At 36.8% G+C, this 25,095-nt stretch overlaps 2 protein-coding genes across 4 annotated transcripts in view; one reads left to right on the top strand and one right to left on the bottom strand.

Annotated features, from left to right (window-relative positions):
- Positions 1 to 4: 4 nt before the first annotated feature.
- Positions 5 to 14,471, top strand: ggt5a (gamma-glutamyltransferase 5a). The gene is made up of 12 exons (XM_079896959.1): positions 5 to 271; positions 3,919 to 4,046; positions 4,137 to 4,232; positions 4,563 to 4,752; positions 4,872 to 5,032; positions 5,110 to 5,256; positions 7,705 to 7,835; positions 8,141 to 8,325; positions 8,490 to 8,581; positions 9,574 to 9,686; positions 11,506 to 11,616; positions 11,706 to 14,471. The coding sequence occupies exons 1-12, from the start codon at positions 105 to 107 to the stop codon at positions 11,850 to 11,852; spliced, it is 1,668 nt and encodes a 555-aa protein (XP_079753085.1). The 5' UTR covers positions 5 to 104; the 3' UTR covers positions 11,853 to 14,471.
- A 3,441-nt stretch (positions 14,472 to 17,912) lies between these two features.
- The window catches only part of ggt1a (gamma-glutamyltransferase 1a), a 28,247-nt gene continuing 21,064 nt past the window's right edge, over positions 17,913 to 25,095 (bottom strand). For 2 of the 3 annotated variants that reach the window (XM_079897792.1, XM_079897793.1), the window contains exons 5-13: positions 24,334 to 24,526; positions 23,916 to 24,076; positions 23,670 to 23,819; positions 21,308 to 21,444; positions 20,875 to 21,062; positions 20,559 to 20,686; positions 20,323 to 20,435; positions 18,620 to 18,733; positions 18,290 to 18,535 (exon numbers count right to left, since the gene is read on the bottom strand). In XM_079897792.1, coding sequence (XP_079753918.1) covers positions 18,389 to 18,535; positions 18,620 to 18,733; positions 20,323 to 20,435; positions 20,559 to 20,686; positions 20,875 to 21,062; positions 21,308 to 21,444; positions 23,670 to 23,819; positions 23,916 to 24,076; positions 24,334 to 24,526 — 1,331 coding nt within the window. In that variant the 3' untranslated portion in view covers positions 18,290 to 18,388. Of the gene's footprint in view, positions 18,536 to 18,619; positions 18,734 to 20,322; positions 20,436 to 20,558; positions 20,687 to 20,874; positions 21,063 to 21,307; positions 21,445 to 23,669; positions 23,820 to 23,915; positions 24,077 to 24,333; positions 24,527 to 25,095 lie in introns of all 3 variants that reach the window. The other variant, XM_079897791.1, reaches the window with a different exon arrangement.

Consider the following 25,095-nt stretch of genomic DNA (forward strand, 5'->3'; position numbering starts at 1 on the left):
TGACAGTGTAAAGAAGGGGAGGGCTAATTGTGTGCGACTGCAGCTGCTGCTGCACGCGAGAAGAAGTTCAGTGATAAAGCAAAGACGCACTGGGTCGGGTTACAATGGCCAGACGAAAAGAGAAAGTTTGTTTGTTTGTGAGTATTCCGCTTATAAGTATTATTGTAATTATTATTATTTGCGTGGCTCACTTAAACGACGAGTGCGCTGAGGGACTCTACAAAAAAGCAGCCGTGGCAGCGGACTCGGAAACCTGTTCAAAGATCGGGCGGTGAGTGATGGTAGATACACGGTGCCTTACTGTAGTTTGTAGCCTATACATAATTATTTGCCCTCTGAAACGTGTTAGTTTAAAATCATAAATAGTGTGCTTTCTTTAAAATAGCTTTCGAATCTTTCATTCGAACATGCATAATAATGTGGAATATCACGTTTTCCTGGAAAAAGACAACAAGATTCTTGTTATCCTTGCGTGCTGGGTCAGGTAAATTTGAGGACACGAGTGGCTAATGAGGTGAGACGTCCGGTTTGATGTTCACAGAAAGTTGGAAGTTACACAGCCTATAATCCTCTTGACACCAATCTCTGGCTTCATTTCACTAAAGGACGCATTCCTTGACAACAACTGATCATTTAGCCCTATATATAGCGCCTAAATCATCAGTATACTATTAGCCTACTTCAACAATATTGTAGATTTAAGTTTGTTGCTTGCTATAAATAAAAGTCAATTGTTTCTGTAGAAGTATAGGGACATGGAAACCGTTTGAAAAGTGGGTTTACACAGTTAGGAATGGGTCTTTGAAAGGTGACAGTCCTGTGGTTATAAATAGCCTAATCATTAGACGTCTGATATGGATCATTTCATTTGTAGGCTAAATAAAAATCATTGGTTATTCCGGCGTATGACAGGACTCAACGTGCTTTTGATACGCGACTGTCTGATGTAACAATTTGAAGATGTTTAATATGTTTTGTACTGTATTTTCCAAGTTACTTCCTTATGTGCGTGTGTGTGTGTTTTTTTTCTTCTTTTTTTTTTCTTTTTTTATCTCTCTCATCAACAGTTTCTCCACAATTAGCCCAGGGGTTGTTAAACAGTCAAGGGAAGGCAACATGATCTGTCAAATTGTATTTCTTTGCTGGCAAAAGTTAACATGTCAATTTAACATTCAAGACAACAGTTTTTAACATAGACTGCCAAATTATTGATTATACTGACATTACTGTTTCACTCCGCTTTTTCGGAAATCATATGATTAATTGTGATAGTTTTATTTTAATTTTTTTGACTGCATTATATTTTGACAGCAGCTAAAAAAGGATGATTAGAACTTTTTGAGCTATGGCTTGAAAGCTTTTACCGATGTATGAATTGTGTGTTCGGGGAGATCAGGTATGGTTGTACCACTTTTTGCTTCAGCATATGTAACTCATTGAATGTTTGAGGGAGAGTGCTCAAACTTTTATACAAAGTACCCACATTTTTTACTACAAAATGCACCCATTCAAATCTCTGTAGGAATATCACAGCCCTTATGAGTTGATGTCAAATACATGGTGTGCCTTTGTTACAAACTATTCCACCATACCAGGGTTGGTTATAACACATGGGGTAGGTTATAACAATTAGACAAAAGAAGCAAAAACAACAGCCACTCCATGCAATATTCTTCAAAACAATATTCTTCAAACAATGCCTCTCTTTCTGTGATCGACCACAGCTCGAATACACTTTAACAATACACAAACAAACTTCCTTAGCAGTATTTATGCTTAATGAACCCTCGTCTGCAGTGTTACCTGTGTAAAGAACATGTAGGTCTAACAAAACAACAAAGAAAGTGTAAATTAGTGTCTATCTGTGAATATTGTCAATCAGAATCTGTGTTGTTGAATGCAGGCTTGGTGGGCCCAAAGACTGCATGGGGCACATTTGATTTTACACACACTTCCTTTACTTGAAGTTGCCAAATGGCTCCATACAGACAACATACAAGTTTTCATTGTATGAGGTCTCAGAATCCTCACCACTGGCTTCCAACATTGTTGGCAACTGATCTCACTGACCTGCCCTTCTTTGAAACCTAATCAGTTCCTTTTTATAAAACACTGGCATGCACACTCATTCCTTTCCCTCTCTAGGCATTCTGTAATTATTATTATTAAATTATTAAAAAGAAACTGTTGTTATTTGTATGTAAGGGTATGGTTGTAACACTTTTTAAACGTGTTACAACCTACCTCACCCCTGTTAGCCAGTGTTTAGCTAGTCGTATTAGCATTATGGTTTGAAATTAGCAGGATAAAACTGCATCATATTTTGCCTGAGAAACTACAATTTAATGTAATATAAGTTATATGATTTTATCTGCTTTTTCTTTATAAAATCTGCATGTAGCCCTGACAACCATTAAATAATGAAATAATCATAGGACTCCTAGCTTATCCCTGATTGGTGGAATTTGTAGTGTTACAACTCTCCCGATGTTACAGCCATACCTGGTCTCCCCCTACAGGTTTGATTCCGAGGTTCAAAATGTCCTCACTGTTAAAAAAATGTAGGGAAACCTACTGAACATGGACCACATAGTTAAAAGCAAGCACACACACACACACACACACACGTGCAGCCCCATATGCGGCGGGTGAACCTGCAGGGTGGCTAGAAGATGCGCTTCCCCTTTAAAAACACATTTAAATAGATTTTCTTGAAATAGCTTCAAGTTATGTGTCACCGCACAACCTACACATCCCAGCATAAACGCTCCTGATCAAATATGTGTTATTAAAGCGTCTACGTTCACAAGCCACTGTTCATTTCAACAGAAAAGGAAGCATACAAGCGTTCCCTTTATAATCACTAAAAATCTGTCACTCAGTTCATTGCAATCTCACAAACTTCCATTATAGTCAATGAAGCTGACTGCACAATGAATATTTAATTATAATGTCTACACTTTGTTATTTGAGAGGATTTGGTGCGCGTGCAGAACTCCGAATCCACTCACCACTCAAAATGCCAGTGTTTTTAATCAGTGCTAACTTAAACACCTCTGATTGGCCATCACATTCAAGAAATACAATAGATATGTTTGTGATTGGCCACACTGCTCAACGCTGCAAAAACACACTGTAAATAGAAACCTTTGAGGTTCTCCTGAGCGCAAACAGACACTCACTGGATCGTTTGACAAAAGTTTCGCCAGTATGCTATTATTGCGGAGATAACTGATACTAGACCAGCAGTTTTGAGCAGCTTTCCCTCTAAAAGCAATCAGAAGCAGCAGGCAATTGGTTTGAATCTATGGGCGGCCCTGAACAACAGCTGCCGCTACGATGACAAATAAGTTCTGCAGTTATAACTCGAAAAATACAATCGAACAGAATCCTGTAGGAGAAGAGGGAGCAATCGAACTCTGGTTTGGACCAAATGTGTAGAATAAAGGCCCGTTCACATCAACTATACAGAAAATAACTGTGATGATAACTATAATTTGCATCCACACCAAACGCACGATAACATTCAGTTATGTCATCTGCTAGGTTCTGATTGGCTGTCAATGTTTTTATTATGTTAAATTTTCAAAGTGATTCCAACGAATTCTTTCCTCTGTGCCGTTTTCATTATAACTGAGGTGTCTGGCGTTCTTTTACATTTAGAATGATTTGTATAACTAGGCTTGTATGTATCTGTATCATTATTATTGTCAGTTATCGTCCTTGGTGCGAAAGGGCCTTGACAGATACGCTGTCAATTTTTTTTCAGTTCTTTAATTTTGCAAACAACAAATTTTCTATATTGTTACATAACTATAGCCGCTTTAACATTTTAGGAAATGGGCCCTTTCCAGGGGGATCATCATATTTGGAGGTCCTTTGTATCCCACAGCTCATTTTCAGTCTTTTTTCTCCTAGAGATATACTGCAGTCTGGTGGGTCAGCGGTAGATGGCGCCATTGCTACTTTGCTGTGCACGTCAATCATAAATCCCCAGAGCATGGGCATTGGTGGAGGCTCTATATTTACAATACGGGAACAAAGTGGTGAGATTCATCCTACATACCTTAAATTACTTATTTCTGCCAGTATAATGTATATTTTTGTTATTATTTATCAATATCTCTGTTATCTAGGCAAAGTGAGAATAATCAATGCCAGAGAGACTGTCCCAAAAGCTTTTAAAACAGACCTTCTTGCCATGTGCCCAACAGCAACACAGCCAATGGAAGGTGAGAGTGTGTTAAGATGGATGAACTTTTGTTTCTTGCAACCACACAAAGTATTGTTTCTATCACACATTATTCACCTTTAAATATGCTGATAGTGTAAATAAAGTGTTTCCTTCATAAAAAAATATTTGAAATAAGATAGACTTAGATAAATATGTACAATCCCCCTTGGGGAAGATGCAATGCACTATTTCTTTCTTTACTTACAGACAGTTATGCTTTACGCAGGGAGTAGCCGTCTAATATTTCATAGCTACATAATCTCGTAGTGCACTGAGCACTTTAAGCACATATGATAGCTATAGTTTCTCTCTCTTTCTCTCTCTATAGGGGCTCACTGGATCGGTGTCCCGGGTGAAATCCGTGGCTATGAGCGAGCTCATAAACTGTATGGACGTCTGCCGTGGGCCAGTTTATTTCAGCCCACTATCAAGATGGCTAGAGAGGGCGTCCGCATTCCCTATGTGCTCTCTCGATTTTTGCCACTTCTTTTAAAGGAGAAGCCAGACTCGCCACTACGGTAACACATGTACTCCCATTCAGAATGAATCCAGACTCATAATGTTCCCTTTTACACCAAGAGTTAAATTGAAATTTAAGACCAAAAAAGTCACTTGGATGTGTGTGTGTGTTTAATAGCCAGTTATTCCAGAATGAACAAGGTGAGCAATTGAAAGAGGGAGACATAGTGAAATTTGAGAAACTAGCAGATACACTTGAGATCATCGCAGAACATGGGGCGGATGCTTTATACACTGGAGACATCGCCAAACACCTTGTCAGTGATATACAAGCTGCAGGTAATTCACAATTTCACTCTTTACAATTCTGATTTGTATAAATATAAAGGAATCAGTTTATTTACTGTGTATTTCAGGTGCAACAATTACTCTGGAGGACTTGAGTTTGTTCAAGGCGTCTGAATCAGAAGCCTGGGAAGTGAATCTAGGAGAGTATGACATGTACTTTCCTCCACCGCCAGCAGGGGGAGCTATACTTAGCTTCATACTCAACACCATGCTAGGTGGGACAACTTATTAACCTGTAATGTCCTTTATTAGTTGTACTTGCTACGACCATAGACATAATAAATACATAGACGCACTATTGGCCGCTTTGGAACGTTGCTGCGATACGTCAACGCGTCCGCCATATTGCTGAGGGCAAGACTGTGCTGTTAACAAATGCAAGTAAACGGAATTGTCAAAGCTCAGGCTTGTCATGTATTTGGCTTTTTATTCTTGGATAAGAATTGTGAAGACCCCCATACTGAGATATAATTTAATTTTCACATTAAATTAAATAAAGTTTTCTTATTGTGGAAAAAGCATTTTCCGTCTTTAACCCGATTTTAGCTTTTCTTGTGCTTAGAATTGACCGCTATTGAGAAAATGAAACAAATCGGCAAATACAAATCACACCGCCAGGCTGCTTTCTGTATTCTTATAGCACTAAAATTATAGATATTTACAGATAGATACTCCAAATATACAATAACAAAGATAACTGATGGATCCGTTATGGTAATACATATGATATGGTACAACTACAGTGCAATGCAAATAGTAAATATAAGATAAAGTGAGAAGTAATAGTAAATAGTTTAGTGTATAGTCAATAAAATACACAAACAGTATACAGCAAATAAAATAGTAATGAATGGTATAATTATAATATCATGTACAATAATAATATATTGATAATAACATATTGTTTATGTAGGCTATAATACTATAATAATAGCAATAGAATATGAAATATCAATTACAGAATATAGATTAATAAAAAATAAAAAATAATGTTAAATAGTGACTAGTGAATAGTACAATAATTTAACAGCATAACTATAGTAGATTGATAATCGCAAGTGGTATAATATAATAATAATGATAACAATAGCAAATACAATGTAATATCAATTGCAAAATAATATAGACAATAATAAAAATAAATGAAATAGTACCTACCCGAAACGAGTACTTGTCATAAAAGTCGGTTTTAAGAAAATATAGATGAATATTTACTTATAATAACTTATAACTTATAATAATATAAAGTATAATATAATATAAGCTAAAACTATAATATAAATCACGTCAACTCATGTCTCAACTTTCACAGCTAAGTTAGTTAACTAGAGACACCGCTAGCTATTTTAGTCTGACTGACTCCGGTGGCCAACTAACGTTACTATTACTAATTATATAATGACCAAATACAACCAGAAACAAATGTTCAGTCTTGTGAAAGGTAATTCCCTGAGACCTTTTCAATTGTGCTGTGATTTGTTCAGCCCTAATCAGCGCACGAAGCCAGCATTTTTCTCAATTCCCGTTATGAGAGGCATGGGAAAGTTGCCCTCCGTAATATGGCGGCTCCGTTGACGTACGATCCAGCGGCGAATAGGGCGTCTATGTATTTATTATGTCTATGACTACGACAAGCATCACTATAATGTTGTTCATATGTAAGTTTAATATTTAAAGTACCTTATTAAACTTAGGGGCAGAAATTCTTCTTGAAGCATTTGTGCTACAGAGTAACCCAACCATATACATTGCCGTTCAAAAGTTCGGTAATATTTTGTTCACCAAGGCTGCATATACAGGTGCTGGTCATAAAATTAGAATATCATCAAAAAGTTGATTTATTTCAAGAATTCAACTTAACAGGTGAATCTAATATATTATATAGACTCATTACATGCAAAGTGAGATATTTCAAGCCTTTATTTGTTAAAATTTTGATGATTATGGCTTACAGCTTATGAAACCCACAAAATCAAAATCCCAGAAAATTAGAATATTACATGAAATCACACAGTAATTACACAGTGATACCATGGTCATTGAACCAGGTTTTGGTTCTTTTGGCAGTGTGGGCCGGTACAAATCCTGCTGGAAAATGAAGGAAGCATGAAGTGCTCTGAACATGTCCTGGTAGACGGCTGCGTTGACTCTGGATTTAATAAAGCACAGTGGACCAAAGTCCTCTTTTCTGATGAGAGCAAATTTTGCATCTCATTTGGAAACCAAGGTCCCAGAGTCTGGAGGAAGAATGGAGAGGCACACAATCCAAGATGCTTGAAGTCCAGTGTGAAGTTTCCACAGTCTGTGTTGGTTTGGGGAGCCATGTCATCGGCTGGTGTTGGTCCACTGTGCTGTCCACTCAACACAGCCGTCTACCAGGACATTTCCAGAGCACTTCATGCTTCCTTCAGCAGACAAGCTTTATGGAGATGCAATTAAAATTAAACCCTCAATCCACCCGCATCTGGCGAGCTGGCGGGTGTTAATGTCAAGCCCTGTCAGAAAACCATTGAGAAACAACATCGCTTCTCTCACTTCTTTTAGTCAATTTTTTTTTGGTGCACTGTGGTATCCTTCAAAAGATTTATATATTGTTTCTTTGATCATATTAACGATCGTTGTTTCTAAACTATTAGACTGATTAAGTTCTCTGTGCTCCTCAGGTTTTAATCCAAGCTCTTCATCTCTGGTGGGAGACGAGAAGGTCTTAACGTTCCAACGTTACGTAGAAACCTGTAAATTTGCCAACAGTCTTAAGAAGTTCATGAAAGATCCCAACTTTGCCTCTCAAACGGTAGGCTCTGTAGGAGGAACTCGTTTGTTTTACGTATTAAACTTCTGTGTAAGCGTTATGGGCATGATACCATTGGTCAGGCTTCTGCTTTAGTAACTCAACAGAAACATTACAGTCATTACACTCTCTAGAGGCACTGGTGTAATCTGCGATAATGACTTAAGTGCTGTGTTCTGGGTGATCATTACTGCAGGCAGTAGAGTACAGCACAGCAACACTGCCATTATTGCTGGCAACCCACTGGTTGGCACACATAAAGTCATGCATTAGTTCATCATCCTCGACGTTCTGTGTGGCTTGAATAGGAGGCAGTTGAGATCATTCAGAAGCATTTTGCAGACAAAGTGAGAGCAAAAATCAGTCCTGACCGCTCTCATGATGCCAGCTACTACAACGTCACTCCATACCTGGACTCACATGGCACCACTCATGTGTCCGTGCTCGCTGAGGATGGGATGGCGGTGTCTGTGACCAGCACCATCAACCAAATGTACACTGAAGTATCATTCTCACCTTTTATTCAAGCTCTAGACTAGAGCACAATGAGATAATATTGTCATTATATTATTACTTTATTAATAAATGCAATGCTTTACTGGAGTAAAATGGTACTTTAGAAAGTGTCAAAACTGACTAGCTGTTCTTGTTTCTCAGATTTGGTTCCAGAATTTTCTCCTCCAAAACAGGCATCCTGCTCAATAATGAACTTGCAGACTTCTGTGGAAAAACAGAGCAGATTCATGCTGGTTAGTAAACTTTCACAGATGGCTGATTTCTGATATATCCAGCTCCCAAAATTAATGGAATATTTCAGTATTGGTAAACATTCTATCGGCATTTGCAGTTGCATTAGGAGGACGCTTACAAGTGGATACACACTGTTTTTTAGGGATGCACAATATATCGGTGCCAAAATGGTTAACAACCAATATTATTATTTTTTATTTTTTTCGTATTGGATATTTAACTGTGCATGCTATTTTCCTGTATTTTTACATTTAGAAAAATTGTGCAAAATTATATTTTCACTCAGAAAATGCTTGTAAATTTAACCAATGGCTTGTATTAAATGGGAATTTTTGAAGTAGAAAAACTGAAATAGTTATCTTATTTACAGTGTTTTTACTCTGAATAATAGTTAATGTAATCTTTAGCAAATCTCAAAATTCATATACATTTTTAATCTGTACATTTTATTGTTGCGATGCCTACAATTGCTTGCAATATTTAAATGATTGGTGTCAGTTTTTAGTGTGTTATTTTTAATTTAGACAAAACCGTACAGAAGTTTAATCTCTAAATGACATTTATCAGACATAATATAAACATAATTATAAGCTTTTCAGTCTCATCCATAATTTTAAATATATATATATATATAGCCAAACGACTTAAACATTATACATTTAGGTAACCTAAAGCATTCTTCATGTGATAACATCTAATTAGTTTTATTCAAAATGTCATTTAATCAGACTAAATCAAATTAGGTTGCACCAACACAAGTCATTTTTATAGCTTAGACCAAGTAAAAATAGATCCCTGCACTTTTTTCGGTGTAGAGCAGTATCCCAACATCAAAAATGCTGATTTAGACCGCGTCACAGCTCAAATAATAAATGGATTAAGAAATAATTCTTGTAAATGCTTTAATGAAAATACAAATGCTGTCGATAAAGATTAACTTGTAGAATATTTTTGTGGTATAAGTATCTGTTCTGTGTGTCTCTATGTGAAGGTGAGCAGCCGCCATCCTCCATGTCTCCAGTGATCCTTTACTCCCGATCTCAGAAACACATCATGGTCATAGGAGCCTCAGGGGGCAGTATGATCACCACCGGGGTGGCGCTGGTGAGTTTAATCTGCACTTCAGGGCCAGATTTTCTGAACAGGGCAAATTAGCATGATCCCATAGAAGAGTCAATGGAGTGGAAAGTTCGGCGGGTGATCTGACAATGTGCATTAGCACCCCTTTATAGCTGCGCTGGTTCCAGAAGTAATTTTTTCCCCATTCATTTTTTCCATTGGGATTTAAAAAAAGTCTTTGTTAAAGAGTTATAAACTATGAACCAAGCCAATCAGCTAGTTGAATCACAACACTACAAACATTGATTTGAAGCGTGTTTGAAAATCAGACAAAAGTACAAGACTGTATACTTAACGGTATTAATAAGAGAAAGAATTACAATCCCATGAACCACTGCAAACAGCATAATCGAATTAAAATGGAGAAATATAAAACTACTCATTTACAAATGTTGATTATATATAAAAACAATAAATTTTAAGTTTATTGCAAAATATGTAAGTATATACAAACATTTAAGTATTTTGAAAGCATAGAGAGATTGACTCAATTATTTGATATATATATATATGATTAAATTATTTGCTGTGCTTCATGGAAGTGGATGGAGCTAAAGAGCTATTTTGGAGCGTGTTGACACTATGGAGGTTTTACTTCCAGAACCTGACTGTTGATAATTGGATCGAAAACAAGCAGAAGCGATGATAATCAGGTGTGGGTAATCGAACACAGCAAATTAAAAATAACTTTGCAAGCTATATGTTCGGATTGCATCTTCCTCTGGAATTCCACATAAATGAATGCGAGTGGAGAAAATTCGGTACCTCCTCCTAACAGCAACTATCACTGTCATGCCAAGCGCAAAATTAGTTAAGACGTGCTGCGTCTACAATTACATACTGTACAGTAGGTACTACATTTGGTTTGAAACTTACTTTGTGACCATTAAAAAAAGTTAATTATATATAGTATGAATGCGTGTAGAATGAATGAAGTTTTGGTATACTACATCCATCCATGTTGTCACTGTCATGTGACCTACGGCATTAGTTGCGTTGTGTCTCTTAACCGCCATTCACAACTCCTCCCCCGTGGCCTCACAGGACAGTTAAGTGTCCATCGAATGCGCATTTCAGAACCTTGGCAGAAGTAGTAGCTCTGTTACGGAGATGAAGGAGAGTTCAAAAAGGTTTCAATAAACAAAAGGGTCTTTTAATGACAAACTCAGGTAATCCACGAAGATGAAGGCAAAGTTACAGCATGTCTACACTCAAACATGAACAACAACTGAAGGGTGAAACAGAGCAACTAAATTACACAGTGATAATGAGATGATAACAAACAGGTGTGATGATTAGATGAGTGTCCATGACAACTGATGACTGGCGGGAAACTAAGACAAAGAATCACATGTGATTGAAAATAACAAACCAAAAGTCCATGAAAACAGAAACTAACTGAACATGAGTGTGACAAGGTCATCCGGGTACTTTTTGTCTACTATGAATACTATTGAATACTATTTGCGCTTTAAACAATGGCGCAAATACCAGTAAATGGACTACTACAAACCTTAGTAAATCATATTGCATGATTCATTTAAATAGTCTCTTTCCATAAATTTTGCATCTGAAAGGGAAACACCTATAAAAGCATGTGCAATAAGGTCAGCCGCAAAAATAACTCTGTCCACACCTTTTCAGCGATCGTTTTTTTCACTGCGAGTCCTTAGTGAATCCTGACAGTAGTTTTATAACGGCTAAAAAGGGTTTACAAGCTGTTAGTAAATCTGGCCCTTAAACTGAACAAATTTAACGCATTGTGCTTTAGTAATCCAACTCTGACTGAAACCCCTCTGGCTAGACTCTCATGAACTTCTTGTGGTTCGGCAAGACGCTGCAAGATTCCATCGACGCCCCTGTGGTGTTTGTAGACTCCAAAAACGTCCTCAAATTTGAGCCCTTGTTTGACAAGGTAAGTAGAAACAAATGTCCCTGTAGTAAATTGTTTGTAAAGGATCAAGTGTAATTTTCAAGCCACTTTCATCTCTTTTTTTTCCTCAGATAGTTTTGGAGTCACTTAACAAGATTGGACACGAAGTGAAAACCCCACAGATGTTTTATAATGTGGTTAATGCAGTATCAAAGGAAAACAACTGCATAGAGGCTGTATCTGACTCGAGGAAAAATGGAAAAGCTGCAGGGTATTGACCTGGAGTGCAGCTGGAGACTAATTCACACCAGATCTCTCAACTCTGTTGATGCATCTGTGCCGTGTTTGGATGAAGTGCACTGGGCGGATGACAAACTGACAAATAACAGCAAGCACCATCAATATGTGAAGTTTTGACATTTTACTGTGATTCTGAACTCAAATTCTGAATGAAATGTGTGTGAGTGAGTGTGTGTGCGTGCGTGTGTATATATACACAGTATACAGTATGTTATTTTATCATAGTGTGCGACACTACTTTAGGGACACTTTTAAAAAATCACTGTGTACTACAAAACTTGTATAATGTGAGTTGATTTGTGCCATCTGAAAGGTTAAATATACAATACTGGAGGATAAAAAAAAAAAAAACTTTTATTCAGCAGATGAATTTAAGTGATCTAAAATAACAGTAAAAGTATATATAACTTGATATTCATCAAATAATTCGGAAAAATATGCACAGCCATTTTCAACATTAGTAATAAGACATTTTTGAGCATCAAATCAACATATCAGAATGATTTCTAATTAAAATATATTAAATACAAAACACAATAATACTAATATTTCACAATATTTCTGTTTTTACTGTATATTTGTTCAAATAAATGCACCCTTGGTAAGCATAAACATCTTATTTATTTTTTATCTTGCTCGCCCAAACTTTTGAATTGTAGTCTCACATTTTTTCCTAAAATTTAAAACGCCAGCAAACATTTAGCAAGTTTGTTATTTTCAGGTTCAATATATTTCTTTCATATTTCTTTTGTTTATGAAGGTAAAAACAAATAGACATGAAGCAACATTTGTACCAACTACAACAGATGTTTTACACGAACTCATTTGTTGAAAAATGTGATTTTTTTTTTCATTATTCATGCCATTGCTAATTATTTCACAACTGATATCGAAGTAATTAAAATCTTACCTTTTTATGTCATTAGAATATCCACAAAAAAAAACTAACTTTAAAATACTTTAAATGTACATATTGAAATGAAAAGATTTAATATGTGAAATATTACTGCGGTAATCTATATTTGAATGTTTAAGGGTTGTTGTGTATGCTACCATTTTTACTATAGTATCATACATTATAGTGTAAGATATTCTCTATTCTTATCTAATATTAGATTTTGGGGGGCCGAATTGCCCAGGGGCCCTGAATATAACATCTTTGTGATTATTTTTACTTAAATGTTGCTTGAAAACCCCATATCTGAACATTTATAATGGTGTACAACAGGACTATGCAGTCTGTTCAAAAAGTCTTCCAGTCACTTTATTGATTGTGTGGATTGCTGACCGCCTGTCACAGGTTCTTGGCAACTCTCAATAGCTCTGAAGTGTGCAGATGGATGGTCAAAGGGAATGTTTAGCTCAGCTGCTCACCAATGATGCCTCCACAGCAAGACGCCAGGCATTTCTTTATAATTAACTTACAAAGCTCTGAAAATAGGATGTGTCTGACTCATGAAAATGCACAGCAAGATCCCATCGGAGGCTATGAACAATGTGAGTGATTGCATTAGCTTTTGGCATCAGGTTTTGAAAGATAAACAGAGCATTATGAGCTCTAGCTATTCCTTAGCACAAGAAATAAACGTTGTCGTGTAATCGCTTGGCATAAGCAGTTAGCAAAACTTGAGTGTCAGTCAGCAAACCCTTAGAGCCTGCCGTCTGTGCAAGCCTAAAGCCCAGTCACTTCCATTTGAAGTCCACAGGGGAGCTTTAGTCCTGATTCTGCCTGCTGGTACCCACAATCTTTCTCATTCTCATTCCTTCATGCTTTCCATCCTGAAGCTGAGAAGATATAAAAGCCAGAGGCTTCCCTGTCTGACAGTAGAATACTGAATCATCTCTCCTCAGGCCAAACTTACAGTCACCCTCAGCAACTGCCAGCTTTGGGACAATACAACTGTCAACTGTTGGACATTGCCTTTTGTGTGTCAATCAGTGGATTTTTCTTAGTTTTCAGCTCATTCAAAGTATGAATGTGCGCACTGAAAACTCTTTGACGGAACATTCATGAATCTTAACAAAGCCCCAGTGAGTTATGAGTATTCGCTGGTGACCACACTCCTGTCAGTGAGTAGCTTCAGGGCTGTTGTGGAAAAGAATGCTTCCTTGAATATTTTTATTCTGTCTTTTCCCTGCTGAGGACAGTCAACATTGAAATATATGCAAATCACAGACAGACAAAGCCTGAGGCACTTCACTTACATGTTTTACAGGCTGCTACTGCATTATGGAGTAATGCTTATGATACAAAAACACGTCAAATAAAAGTTATACACTTTTGTAGAAAAATATACATATGCTACTGTTCTAAAGTTGGTCGATATGATTTTTTTAAAAATGTTTTGTAAGGTCTCTTATTCTCACCAAGGCTGCATTTATTTGATCAAAAATACAGTAAAAGTAATATTTTGAAATATTATGACATTTCTTACTATTATCAATGTTGAAAACAGTTGTGCTGCTTCATACTTTTGTGGCAATAATGAGACATTTTTTTCAGGATTCTTTAATAATAGAAAGTCAGAAAAACAGCATTTATGTGAATATGATATTTTTATAACAATGTAAGTAATGAAAGTATAAATTTCTTTCACAAAAAAAAAAAAAAAAAAAAAAAAAACCTTACTGACCCCTAACGTTTGAATAATAGGCTACTGTGAAAATTTTAAAAATGCTGTGCCTTCGGATGATGCATTCTAAGTTAGGAAGGTGTCGAGGTACTGTCCAAAACCACTGTTAGCTTCACTTCTGTATCCTGATACTTAGCAGATGTATCCTTCGCTGCCTAATATCCCACAATCCTGTGCTTTCCATTGACAGTTGGGTTTAAAAAATAAGTCTGAAAGTTGTAGTTGGTCGTCGGTTTGCGTGTAATTGTCATGCTTGACCAACGTTTTTCCACTTCTGATGTCATTTCTAGAGAGATATTACTATTTAAGTTGTTAAATATTTTCGAAGTTACCACCAAAGCTCGCTCTACATTACATTGTTGCCTCAGAAGTCTGCCCGACGTCAGTTTCGTGAGGTACCTTCGTGCACAAACGCCTGATAAGGCAGCATGGCAACAAGTTTTTTTTTTTTTTCTGACGCAGCGTATAGATATTACATTTGAATAAATGTCAAAGAATATAAAGATGTGTGTAATTAAGGCATCTTACCAGCAGGGGCTAATGGAGCCATGACAAACCTTGATCGTTTACAAATCAGAACGTAATAACTTTGATGTGTTGGGGACGGAGCTGGCCGACCGACCAATAACATAAGGTGTGAAACCTGTATTAAAACAGTACATGTCCAAATATGTATAGGGCACTTCCCTACTACTATGCAAAAGGCAGACTTTGAAAGTAGACTAATACCTGATTCTGGATGAGGTAAATTGCAATTCTGTTTAGTGATGCAGAAATTATACTACACCGCTATTAAAGGCCTTTTCAAGGGGGTGGATTGGAATCCACTGCTGCTTCAATGTATGTGTAATGAGTGACTATAATCAAGGTATTAATCAATATTTTTCCTTCTAAATATCAAATGAGTTGAATGACTTCTCTGGAGATTTTACTTTGTTATAGAAGTTACAGTGTGATCACTGAAATGTTCTTTTCATGTATTCTTTAATGTCAGTATATGATATCTGAATGCAGTAACAGTGCTTGCTTATTTAGCCCGGCTATGAAATAGGGACTTGTTTTGTGTTTGAGAAAGATCTTCAACGTGTTAAAACACATAGGGGTCATTGAAGTCTATAGTTTAAAGGACCATTTCTCAGTTAAAGCCTATATTTTCCATTTAGACTAAAGTTTCCTATCCTTGAGAGAAAGAACTTGGTATCTTGATGTTTTGAGACGAGACTCCTGTTTATAGTTAGAGCCTGGCCAAATCCAACCTTGGAAAAGCTGTGTGTCGGTGTGTGTGTGTTAGTCTTCTTGGTTACAGGTTAAGGAACCACTGGCATTATTGGAGATTGACTGAGTTGTTGTTCGGGACATGCTGGCACCAAGCAACCCAAATCTGTGACCTGGAAGGTCACGACGTGCCTAACTTCAGGGTCTGAGTGCCAGCTACATAATCTATGGAGATATGCTTCGGTCTATCTGTATATGTGTGGAAAATAACTAAGTTTATCTTTTTCTTAGCCAATGAGAATCATTCAACCTGAAGCAAGGATGTAGCTTAGACCTTGGAAATGGTATAACTGCTGTGATCTTTGTAACTGTAAGGGGGGCGGCCTACGAACTCCTGTGTGAGTCTTGAAGCTGACTTCTGCTGATGAAACTGCAACCCATCTTCAGTAAAACTTTTCTTCAATTTATTATAATTCTGACTCCGGGTCTTCTTTCAAACATCTGGTCCTTGGGTCCTAAACTGTTAACCCCTAACACTTTAAAACCAGATTTTCTTTAGTTCATAGGTTAAATCTTGTTTACTTGATTTTTATCATTCTTTCAAAGAAGTTTGCTCTTCTACCTTTAGAAATATGTATGTATTCCTGTGTGTTGCTGCTGACCGGGCATGTGATAATTAAAGGCTATCATGCCTTTCAATTTTCAAAACATGTTTTTGCCTCAGAGCTGGTTCAAATGGCACTGTTTCATAAAATACAGCTTGCATTATTTAGTAATTAGCTCTTCAAATTTATACGAACACTTATGAATGCGACGGCAAACATCTATCGGTCCAAAACAGTTTAATTAACAGCATAGCAACAGCCAGAGGACAGTGGATGTTTAAAAAATATATACACAAATGTATTTTATTTGTCAGAATGCACTTTACATTTCCACCACAGTGTCATTTCATGATATACATTAACATCTAGCTTCATGAAATAGCTTGAATGTGATATACATTATACAGCATGATATTGCAGTTTTATGATTTGGTGACAAAAAAATACAACGTTCAACAGTCTAGTGATAGCTCATAATGTAATTCAACATAAAATCAGACTAACATTAGATAATAACAGGGACTTCTGATGAATATCTCTACACACGTTTAATATTAGATGTTGTTATGATGGACCTGGGTATCTCTTAATAACCTTTTTCATGGCCTGATTTAAATGTTTTTAAGTTAGTTACACAATGTTACATTTTATATTGCCTTGCAGGCTTCTAATGTAACATTTAGACCTGAAGTGAAAATAATGTTTTCAGGTCTGTTTCATTTACACAAGTCATTTATTCATAACAGAAAAACAGTTGTTATTGTCGTTCACTTTTCACATTACAAAAGTCATCTCGGGAGAGAATGGCTGTATACGGAGTAACATGTCCAATGAGGTAATCTGATGCCTTGCATGCTATTCTCCCAGGATTTTACTTATGAATGGCTATATCAATAACAGCTTCTCTTCACCATAAGAACAATATCATTCCAGTTCACTATTTAAAAATGAATATGTTGGTTGCTGCTTTAATCGAACATTCAGCTTATAGATAGTAAGTGTGTGTCTACCATGAAAAATAAAAGCTTAAAGAGGTAGTTCACCCAAAAAAAAAAAAAAGGTTTTCCAACTTATACAAGTTGTATTCAACAAATACAAGTCATACTGTCCACCATTTTTGAAGCTTGAAATCTCTAGTCATCATGAATATTCATTTTGGGGGGAACTATACCTTTAAAAATTAGCTAACACAAAAAAACATTTACTTTATTTCTGAATGTTCTCTGAACGTTCAAACTGTCCAGTTCTTAAATGTTTTAAAAGTGTGTTTTTTTTTTTTGGGGGGGGGGGTTATGAACTTTAAGGAAACTTTCCATTTTGCAAACATTACAGGAACATTACTTTTTTAATGTTTTCTAGTAGTAACATTTAAAAATGTCCAACTAGAACGTTTCAGAAAACAAAGTTCCATGATCAATGTATTAATAGTGTTTTGATCTAACGTTTTGAGAACATTATTAAAGACCAGATAACTTTGAACAAACATTCTATTAACGTTACTGGAGAACCTTGCCAGAACGTAAGCCAAAGTTCTAAGAAGATTCTCTGTTAGCTGGGAAGAAACTCAGTCCCAGGCAGTCAGCATGATGTTCAATAAACACCTGTAATATTTTAATTTCATACTTATTTCCCTGACTTGAACAAGAGTCGCACATCCTCATTTTGGAGCACTCTCAACACTGACCCCATGTCCATTAACCAAAAAAACTCCATTACACAACAAAGAACCTGTACAATGGAATCAGGTACCTAAGGACCCCCACATACTGATAATCAATACTCTTTTCTACACACAAAAGGAATAAATAAGCTTGGTTAAACCATAGACCGTTCAATATGAAGGTTAGGCACTATTGATACCGATGAAACATTTTCCCATCAAAAAGAAAAGTTAATAAATACAGGGGGTCTTTGTGCAACCTTGTGCATTGTGGTCCATGTTGATTGTTGGACTGAGAGGTGTATTGCTTTTGAATGTGTATATTTGTTTTCCTGGTTCTTGATTGAGTCACCAATGACCGAAGGTCCACAAAATGTGAGAAGGGCGAGAGAGAGTGGTGTTCAGTATCCCGCAGGATAGCCGCCTTTCCTGGGATCAGATTCAGCGAAGAGTTTGTCCCCTTGTCGCACAACGGCCTGCACTACTGCTCCTGGTGTCCTCAGCAGCTCTGTTACATGATTCTTCTGAGCCAAGCCATCAAGAACACTCTGCAGAATCATGTCACACAGTTAATGAACGGTTTTATCATGACTTAAATTAAGAAAGTTCAGTGGTCAAGTGCTGAAACCCACCTGCTCAAAGTCCTGTTCCACAACTGTCATGTTGGGGTTAAGTTGGTTGTGGACTCTGGGCTCTGTAACTGATTTCTTCAGATCGTAGTGAAAGAACAGTGAGTTCAGGATCACCTGGGAGAAGTGAAATAAGTGTTATAAAGGAGAAAGTAAAGGGAGACATTCAAAGCCATGGCTGGGAAACACTGCTGCATTTTTGCACTTGCATCCATATACATACTGTATATATATCTCACACGAGTAGCAGTGCGATATGGCTGTATATCAGCACTTATGTGATATACTTTTGATATATACTTTTCGAGCCTAAGGCTGAATCACAGCGTGCTGATATACAGACATTTCGCACAGCTTTACGAGTGTGATATTGCGAATACAACAGTTTGACGGCACACGTGACATGAGTAAAAAACATGGACTGTTTTAATACAGGTTTCACACCTTACTTATGTTATTGGTCGGTCGGCCAGCTCCGTCCCCAACACATCAAAGTTATTACGTTCTGATTTTAAAATCCCGAACTACTTCCTTACGCCATGGATTCAAATCTCAAGTTGATAGTTTAAAAGAGTGGTATAATGCCCCCTTTTTACAAGATGTAAAATAAGTGTCTGTTGTCCCCAGAGTGTGTATGTGAAGTTTTAGCTCAAAATACCCCACAGATCATTTTTACAGCATGTTAAAATTGTCACTTTTTGAGGTTCAGTAAAAACGCGTAATTTCGTGTGTGTCCCTTTAAATGCAAATGAGCAGCTCCGATTACCTCACGCAGACAAGCACTAAAATGTCAGAAACTGTTCTGCCTTTTATGTTTAAACTGGAGTCGGACAATGATGGAGAGACTCAAGAAGAAGTGACAACATGCATGATGCAACAGGACGTTTCTGAATGGTTAGTCGATGAATTTATGTTGCTGATGTGGAGTTAAAAATCTTAAAGTCATTGATTAGCATATTCTGTCATGATAATCTATGTGTGGAAACTGTTGTAAGATTCCTACAGAGTGACAAGCTATTGCATTTGTGTTACGTACTGTATTGCATGTGAAAAGACGGATGCGACAGCTTGAGCAGGCTCACAAATGTGCACTACTACAACTTCCTCTTCTCAACATGGACGTGTTCCTGGGGGTGGGGTTTATGTACATTTTAGGGTTAGGATGTCACTAACCTGGGAAGAATGTCTTGTAGTCTCTACCAGCTGTTTTTTGTAGTCCTTAAAAAACGATTTCTTTAAAAGCAAATATCTTCCTTTGCTTTGAACTTTGAGCATTGTAACTTTGCAGATGTTGTTTATGCTCAAACAGCAACATTAGACACACTAACTAAAGTTAGAAAAGTGAAATCATAATCAACCACCACTTTAACAGTTGAGCCCAAGCCTTTGTTACTAATTCTAAAACGTTACTTTAGAACTAGTAATGAAGGAACATTGAGTTGTTTCATTGAAGCTTGTTGTATTATGTAGAGTACAGTATTATGGTATTATGAGAGAGAGATCGGCTAAATGAGTGTATTACCTGCATCTGATATAGCATTCATTCTTCAGGTCGATGTCCATAATAGTATATACAAAAAAATCAGTTTTGTTCCTTCATCACAGCCGTGCTGATATACAGCCATATCTCACTGCTACTCGTGTGATATTGCTCATATATATATATTGGATATACAGATTTTAAACATTTTGATGTTTGTGGTTACCAGAGCAGTTGCTGTGGTGATTTTCGTCCCACCAGAGGCTCCAACCACCATTTTGACTCTGTTGTGTTTGTCAAATATTATCGTGGGGCACATCGATGAGAGTGGTCTTTTACCTTGTCAAAAGACAAAAGTAGTATGTTAATACATGTTTTCACTAGAATTTTACCAGTGTGTCTATAGAAATAAAAAGGGGTATCATTTTTTTCATTTATTTTAGGCTGTAAAACCCAAGACACCTGGCTGAATGAAGTTGTTGGGTGAAGGGGGAACCCCAAAGCCATTGGTAATGTAAGGGGAGCTGAAATCATCCATCTCATCATTAAAGATAATCCCAGTTGAGCGTGACATCACCTTAGAGCCAAAACTGTGAGAAAAGAAGAAAGATCAAGATGATCAGATCAAAATGAAGAGAACACAAATATAGCATTTCCCCCTGAGGTCCACTTAAAATGATTTTTTGAGAGCAGACTATACAAATATTGTTAGAGGAACAGTGTTTTTAAAAATAAATAAAGTGAGAAACATAGGTCTAGTGCCCTTTTTTCCTCTTACTAAAGGTTGATGGTGCTGGTGGCCGCCACCGCGCTCCCATCCTCTGCGATGACTGACAGGTGAGCCGTGCCGTGGTCATCGGGTACAAAGTACTCAGGGTCGTAGTAGGTGTCTGGGTGAGTGGTGTCATCGGTGATTTTACTCCTAATGTTGTCTGCAAAGTAGTCTGAAGTCATGTTGTGGATGAGCTGGGAAAGGAGATAATTGAAAAGAGATTTACAAGAGGCCATTGAACTCGTAGGTGCATGAAATCGGAACAGTTAGAGGCCTTGGGAAAATATAGTCAGACAATAAAAAGACTCTTTAAACCACTTCACAGATCTTGAGTAAAATTGGATGAGATCGGGTTGCTTTAATTCCCATAACTCCTTGTGTAAGGCTCAAAAAAAAAAAAAAAAAAAAATCGAAATATTTACAAAATAGTTGCACTCACGTCAGTAATGTTGAGGTAACGCGGGTCTCCCAGTTTACTCCTCTTGGCATAAGCAAAACGAAATGCCTCTACGATGCGGTGATATGTCAAAGTCTTCATCTCTGCTGTGGACACACTGCTGTTTGAGAAGTTGTAACCTAGAAAATGAGAGTTGAATGCTTGATGTGAATAATTACTGTAATACATTTCCATAAGATCAAAACGCAAACATTTACTTTGCTTACACAATTCAGTAAGTCTTAGGGACAATTCCACTGTGATTCTCACTGTTCTATGTAAACATACACTAAATGGACGTGTTTGACCATTGCATTTGTGTATAACACGGAGTTTTAAATATGTAGCGTTTAAGTTAAAAGTAAAAAAAGTCAAAATATATATTTACATAGATAAACTATGGAAAAGCAGCACAGTGGAATGCAGAAACATCCTGGATTATAGTTACACGGCTCTCTGGAATACTCTCTGGAATATGGAATTCTGCAGTAAGATATTTTCTAATATTCTCCATCGTCAGTGGCAATGCTGTGTATCAATCCATTCGTTTCTCTTGTTTCATGTAAACAAAACTGGCACTGGCATCTGGAATATCTTTCATAGATTGCAGTGAAAATGCAGTTTCATATTTTTGAAACATTATTGAATTGGACGCCTGTCTTGTATATCATGATGGACTTTTAAAAAAAAGATAATATGCAAGTCTGATTACAAAATAATTTAAACTCTAAATAAAGATTTAATTTACATTTATAAATTTGGCAAACACTTTTATCCAAAGCAACTGCTACATTGGGTTACACTTTATTTCGATGGTCCACTTTAGACATTCTATTAAAGGAGAACTCCGGTCAATTTTAACATTGAGCTCATTTTTTTGTACATTTGGAGTGCTGTCAATACAGAGAACAACGACAAAAATCGGTGTTGCCTACACCGAGTTATTCTATTTTTAAAATTTGCACCCTGTTGACTTCAATGGGGCAAGTACTAAACCTGCTTTTAGCCTCTTAACATCCTTGATGTGTCATTACAAGTGCACAGAAAATGTGAGTGATTCCTTCTGAGTGAACACGAGTGAGTCTGACTGCAGTAGATGTGAAAGAAATGTATAAAAATGATGTTATTTAAGCCAGCGCAAATACCTTTGTTTACATCCTGTTTTTCGGTTGAAGTCCAAAGTAGTCGATTGCCGAGTTCACGCGCGTGATCATAGGTATTAAACCTATGCGTGTGAACTCTGCAATCGACTACTTTGGACTTCAACCGAAAAACAGGATGTAAACAAAGGTATTTGCGCTGGCTTAAATAACATCATTTTTATACATTTCTTTCACATCTACTGCAGTCAGACTCACTCGTGTTCACTCTGAAGGAATCACTCACATTTTCTGTGCACTTGTAATGACACATCAAGGATGTTAAGAGGCTAAAAGCAGGTTTAGTACTTGCCCCATTGAAGTCAACAGGGTGCAAATTTTAAAAATAGAATAACTCGGTGTAGGCAACACCGATTTTTGTCGTTGTTCTCTGTATTGACAGCACTCCAAATGTACAAAAAAATGAGCTCAATGTTAAAATTGACCGGAGTTCTCCTTTAACTATAAGTAACTTTTCAACTATGTCAACTAACTCTCATTAGAGTATTAGTAGGCTGTAGTAGTCTGTCAGTAGACTGTAAGGTTAGGGTTAGGTGTTAGGGTTTGGGTTAGAAGAATAAGTTGACTTGTAGTTGCCAAGTTAGTCAGTAGAATGGCTGTTAGGGGACAAACAAAATAAAGTGTTAGCAGATATTAAGCAGACAGTCTACTAATACTCTAATGGCAGTTAGTTGACATGTAGTTGCAAAGTTACTTTTAGTTAGTGGAATGTCTAAAGTGGACTATCGAAATAAAGTGTTACCAAATTTTCTTTCATTTATTGCATCTCTTGACTTCTGGTCTTCATTCATCATATCTGGCCCTGGGTCTTTAAATGTAAAAACCCCTACAGGGTGATGCAAGATCTTATCCTGCTCGCATTGTTGACGTTTATTTTGTAATAATGATCAGCTAAATGTACAGTACGGTCTTTCGTAATGCATAACATGATGCTGCTCGCCCTCATGAATGAAGCTCTTTTGTGTAATCCTGAATTACTCAATGAAGACTGCACTCTGACATAGCGTCTCTGAGTGAGTTAATATATGTCTGGGGTGATGAAGGATTATTACATAATCAGGTACTCAAGTCCTGCTCAAAGAACAACATGTTCTCTCATAGTTATCCATTACTATCAAATGTTTGAACATAATCTCTAAACGCTTAAATATGTTGTAAAGAACAATCCATCCATCTCATTGATGCAAGCATGTACAAAGACTCACCATCCACTATGTTAAGAATCAGAGCGAGTACAGGTCCACTGGATGGAGCATCAGGAATATTAATGGTGTACTCCCCCACAGTTAACTTCAACGGGGTCTCATTTAACACTGGCTTATATTCCATTAGGTCCTCAAGTGTTATAATCCCTCCTGTAGTGACAGATTGATTTGCATATATTATTAAAATGAGGTCAGATTACCTTTAAGACATGATAAATGGGTTAAACAAAGAAAGTATGAAGTGACCTGCAGCTTGGATATCATCCACTATATTCTGGGCCATAGATCCGTTGTAAAAAACATCCGGCCCTTCTTCCGCTATCCTCTCATAGGTGTCAGCAAGTTTGAGATATCGAATGATATCATTTTCCTTCAGGAGGTTTCTGTTTGAGTCACAAAACACTTCACTGGAACACAGAGAGAGGACAAGATCAATAGGATTTCATTAAAACTACTAGTAGAGGCAGTGTTTATAGAGTGTGGCGAGTTAGATTAGTTATGTGTTTAATATCAGTAGAATTAATAATGTATGATGCAGCATGAACAGTACACAACCGTAAACCTTGCTACACTTATAACTTGACACTGAGAAACTGCCATGATAAGTAGATTTTTCTCACAGATTGCCCTGTTTCTGTATAGCATCCAAAAGATAAATCCTTACCACAACATCACGTCACTCAGAATTGATTCTTTGTTTTTTGCAATGGCATTGGCCAAGGACTTGCCAACTGGAAAACCATTGCGTGCCAATTCTATACTGGGCTGAAACAGTTCCCTCCATGGAAGTCTCCCATGCCTTGTGTGCGCCATCTCGTAACCACGGATTTCTCCTGGTATGGCGATGGACAACCCTCCTGCCATTCAGACAAGACACAGTACAGTGTTTTCATCATTCAAGGGCCAGAACTGCAATAAGGTCAATGACACGACGCTCATTTTCTGTCCTATCTGTTAATTTATTCAAAAATAGACTATTTAAAAGAAGAAAATTCTTGTAACAATTCTGAGAGAAATTAATACTTTTATTCAGAAAGGATTCAATAAATTGATCAAAATTGACAGTAAATACATTTGTTTAAAAAGATTTATATTTCAAATAACTGCTGTTCTTTTGTACTTATATTCATCAAAGAATCCTATTACAGTTTCTGATGAATTTTTTGTCAGATTTTGTATTATAGCACGACTGTTTTCAACATTGATAATGACAAGAAATGTTTCTTGAACACCAAATCAGAATATTAGAATGATTTAAAATTGTAATCATATTTCACAGTGTTACTGTTTTTACTGTATTTTTGATTAAATAAATGCAGCCTTGATGAGTATACGAGGCTTCTTTCAAAAACATTAAAAAATCTTACCAACCCCAAACCTTTTATCCGTAGTGTAGTTTGGCATAAATTTGTATTATTAAAGGGAT

This window comes from Squalius cephalus (genome assembly GCF_949319135.1).
Source record: "Squalius cephalus genome assembly, chromosome: 16".
NCBI classification, from domain to species: Eukaryota; Metazoa; Chordata; class Actinopteri; order Cypriniformes; family Leuciscidae; genus Squalius; species Squalius cephalus.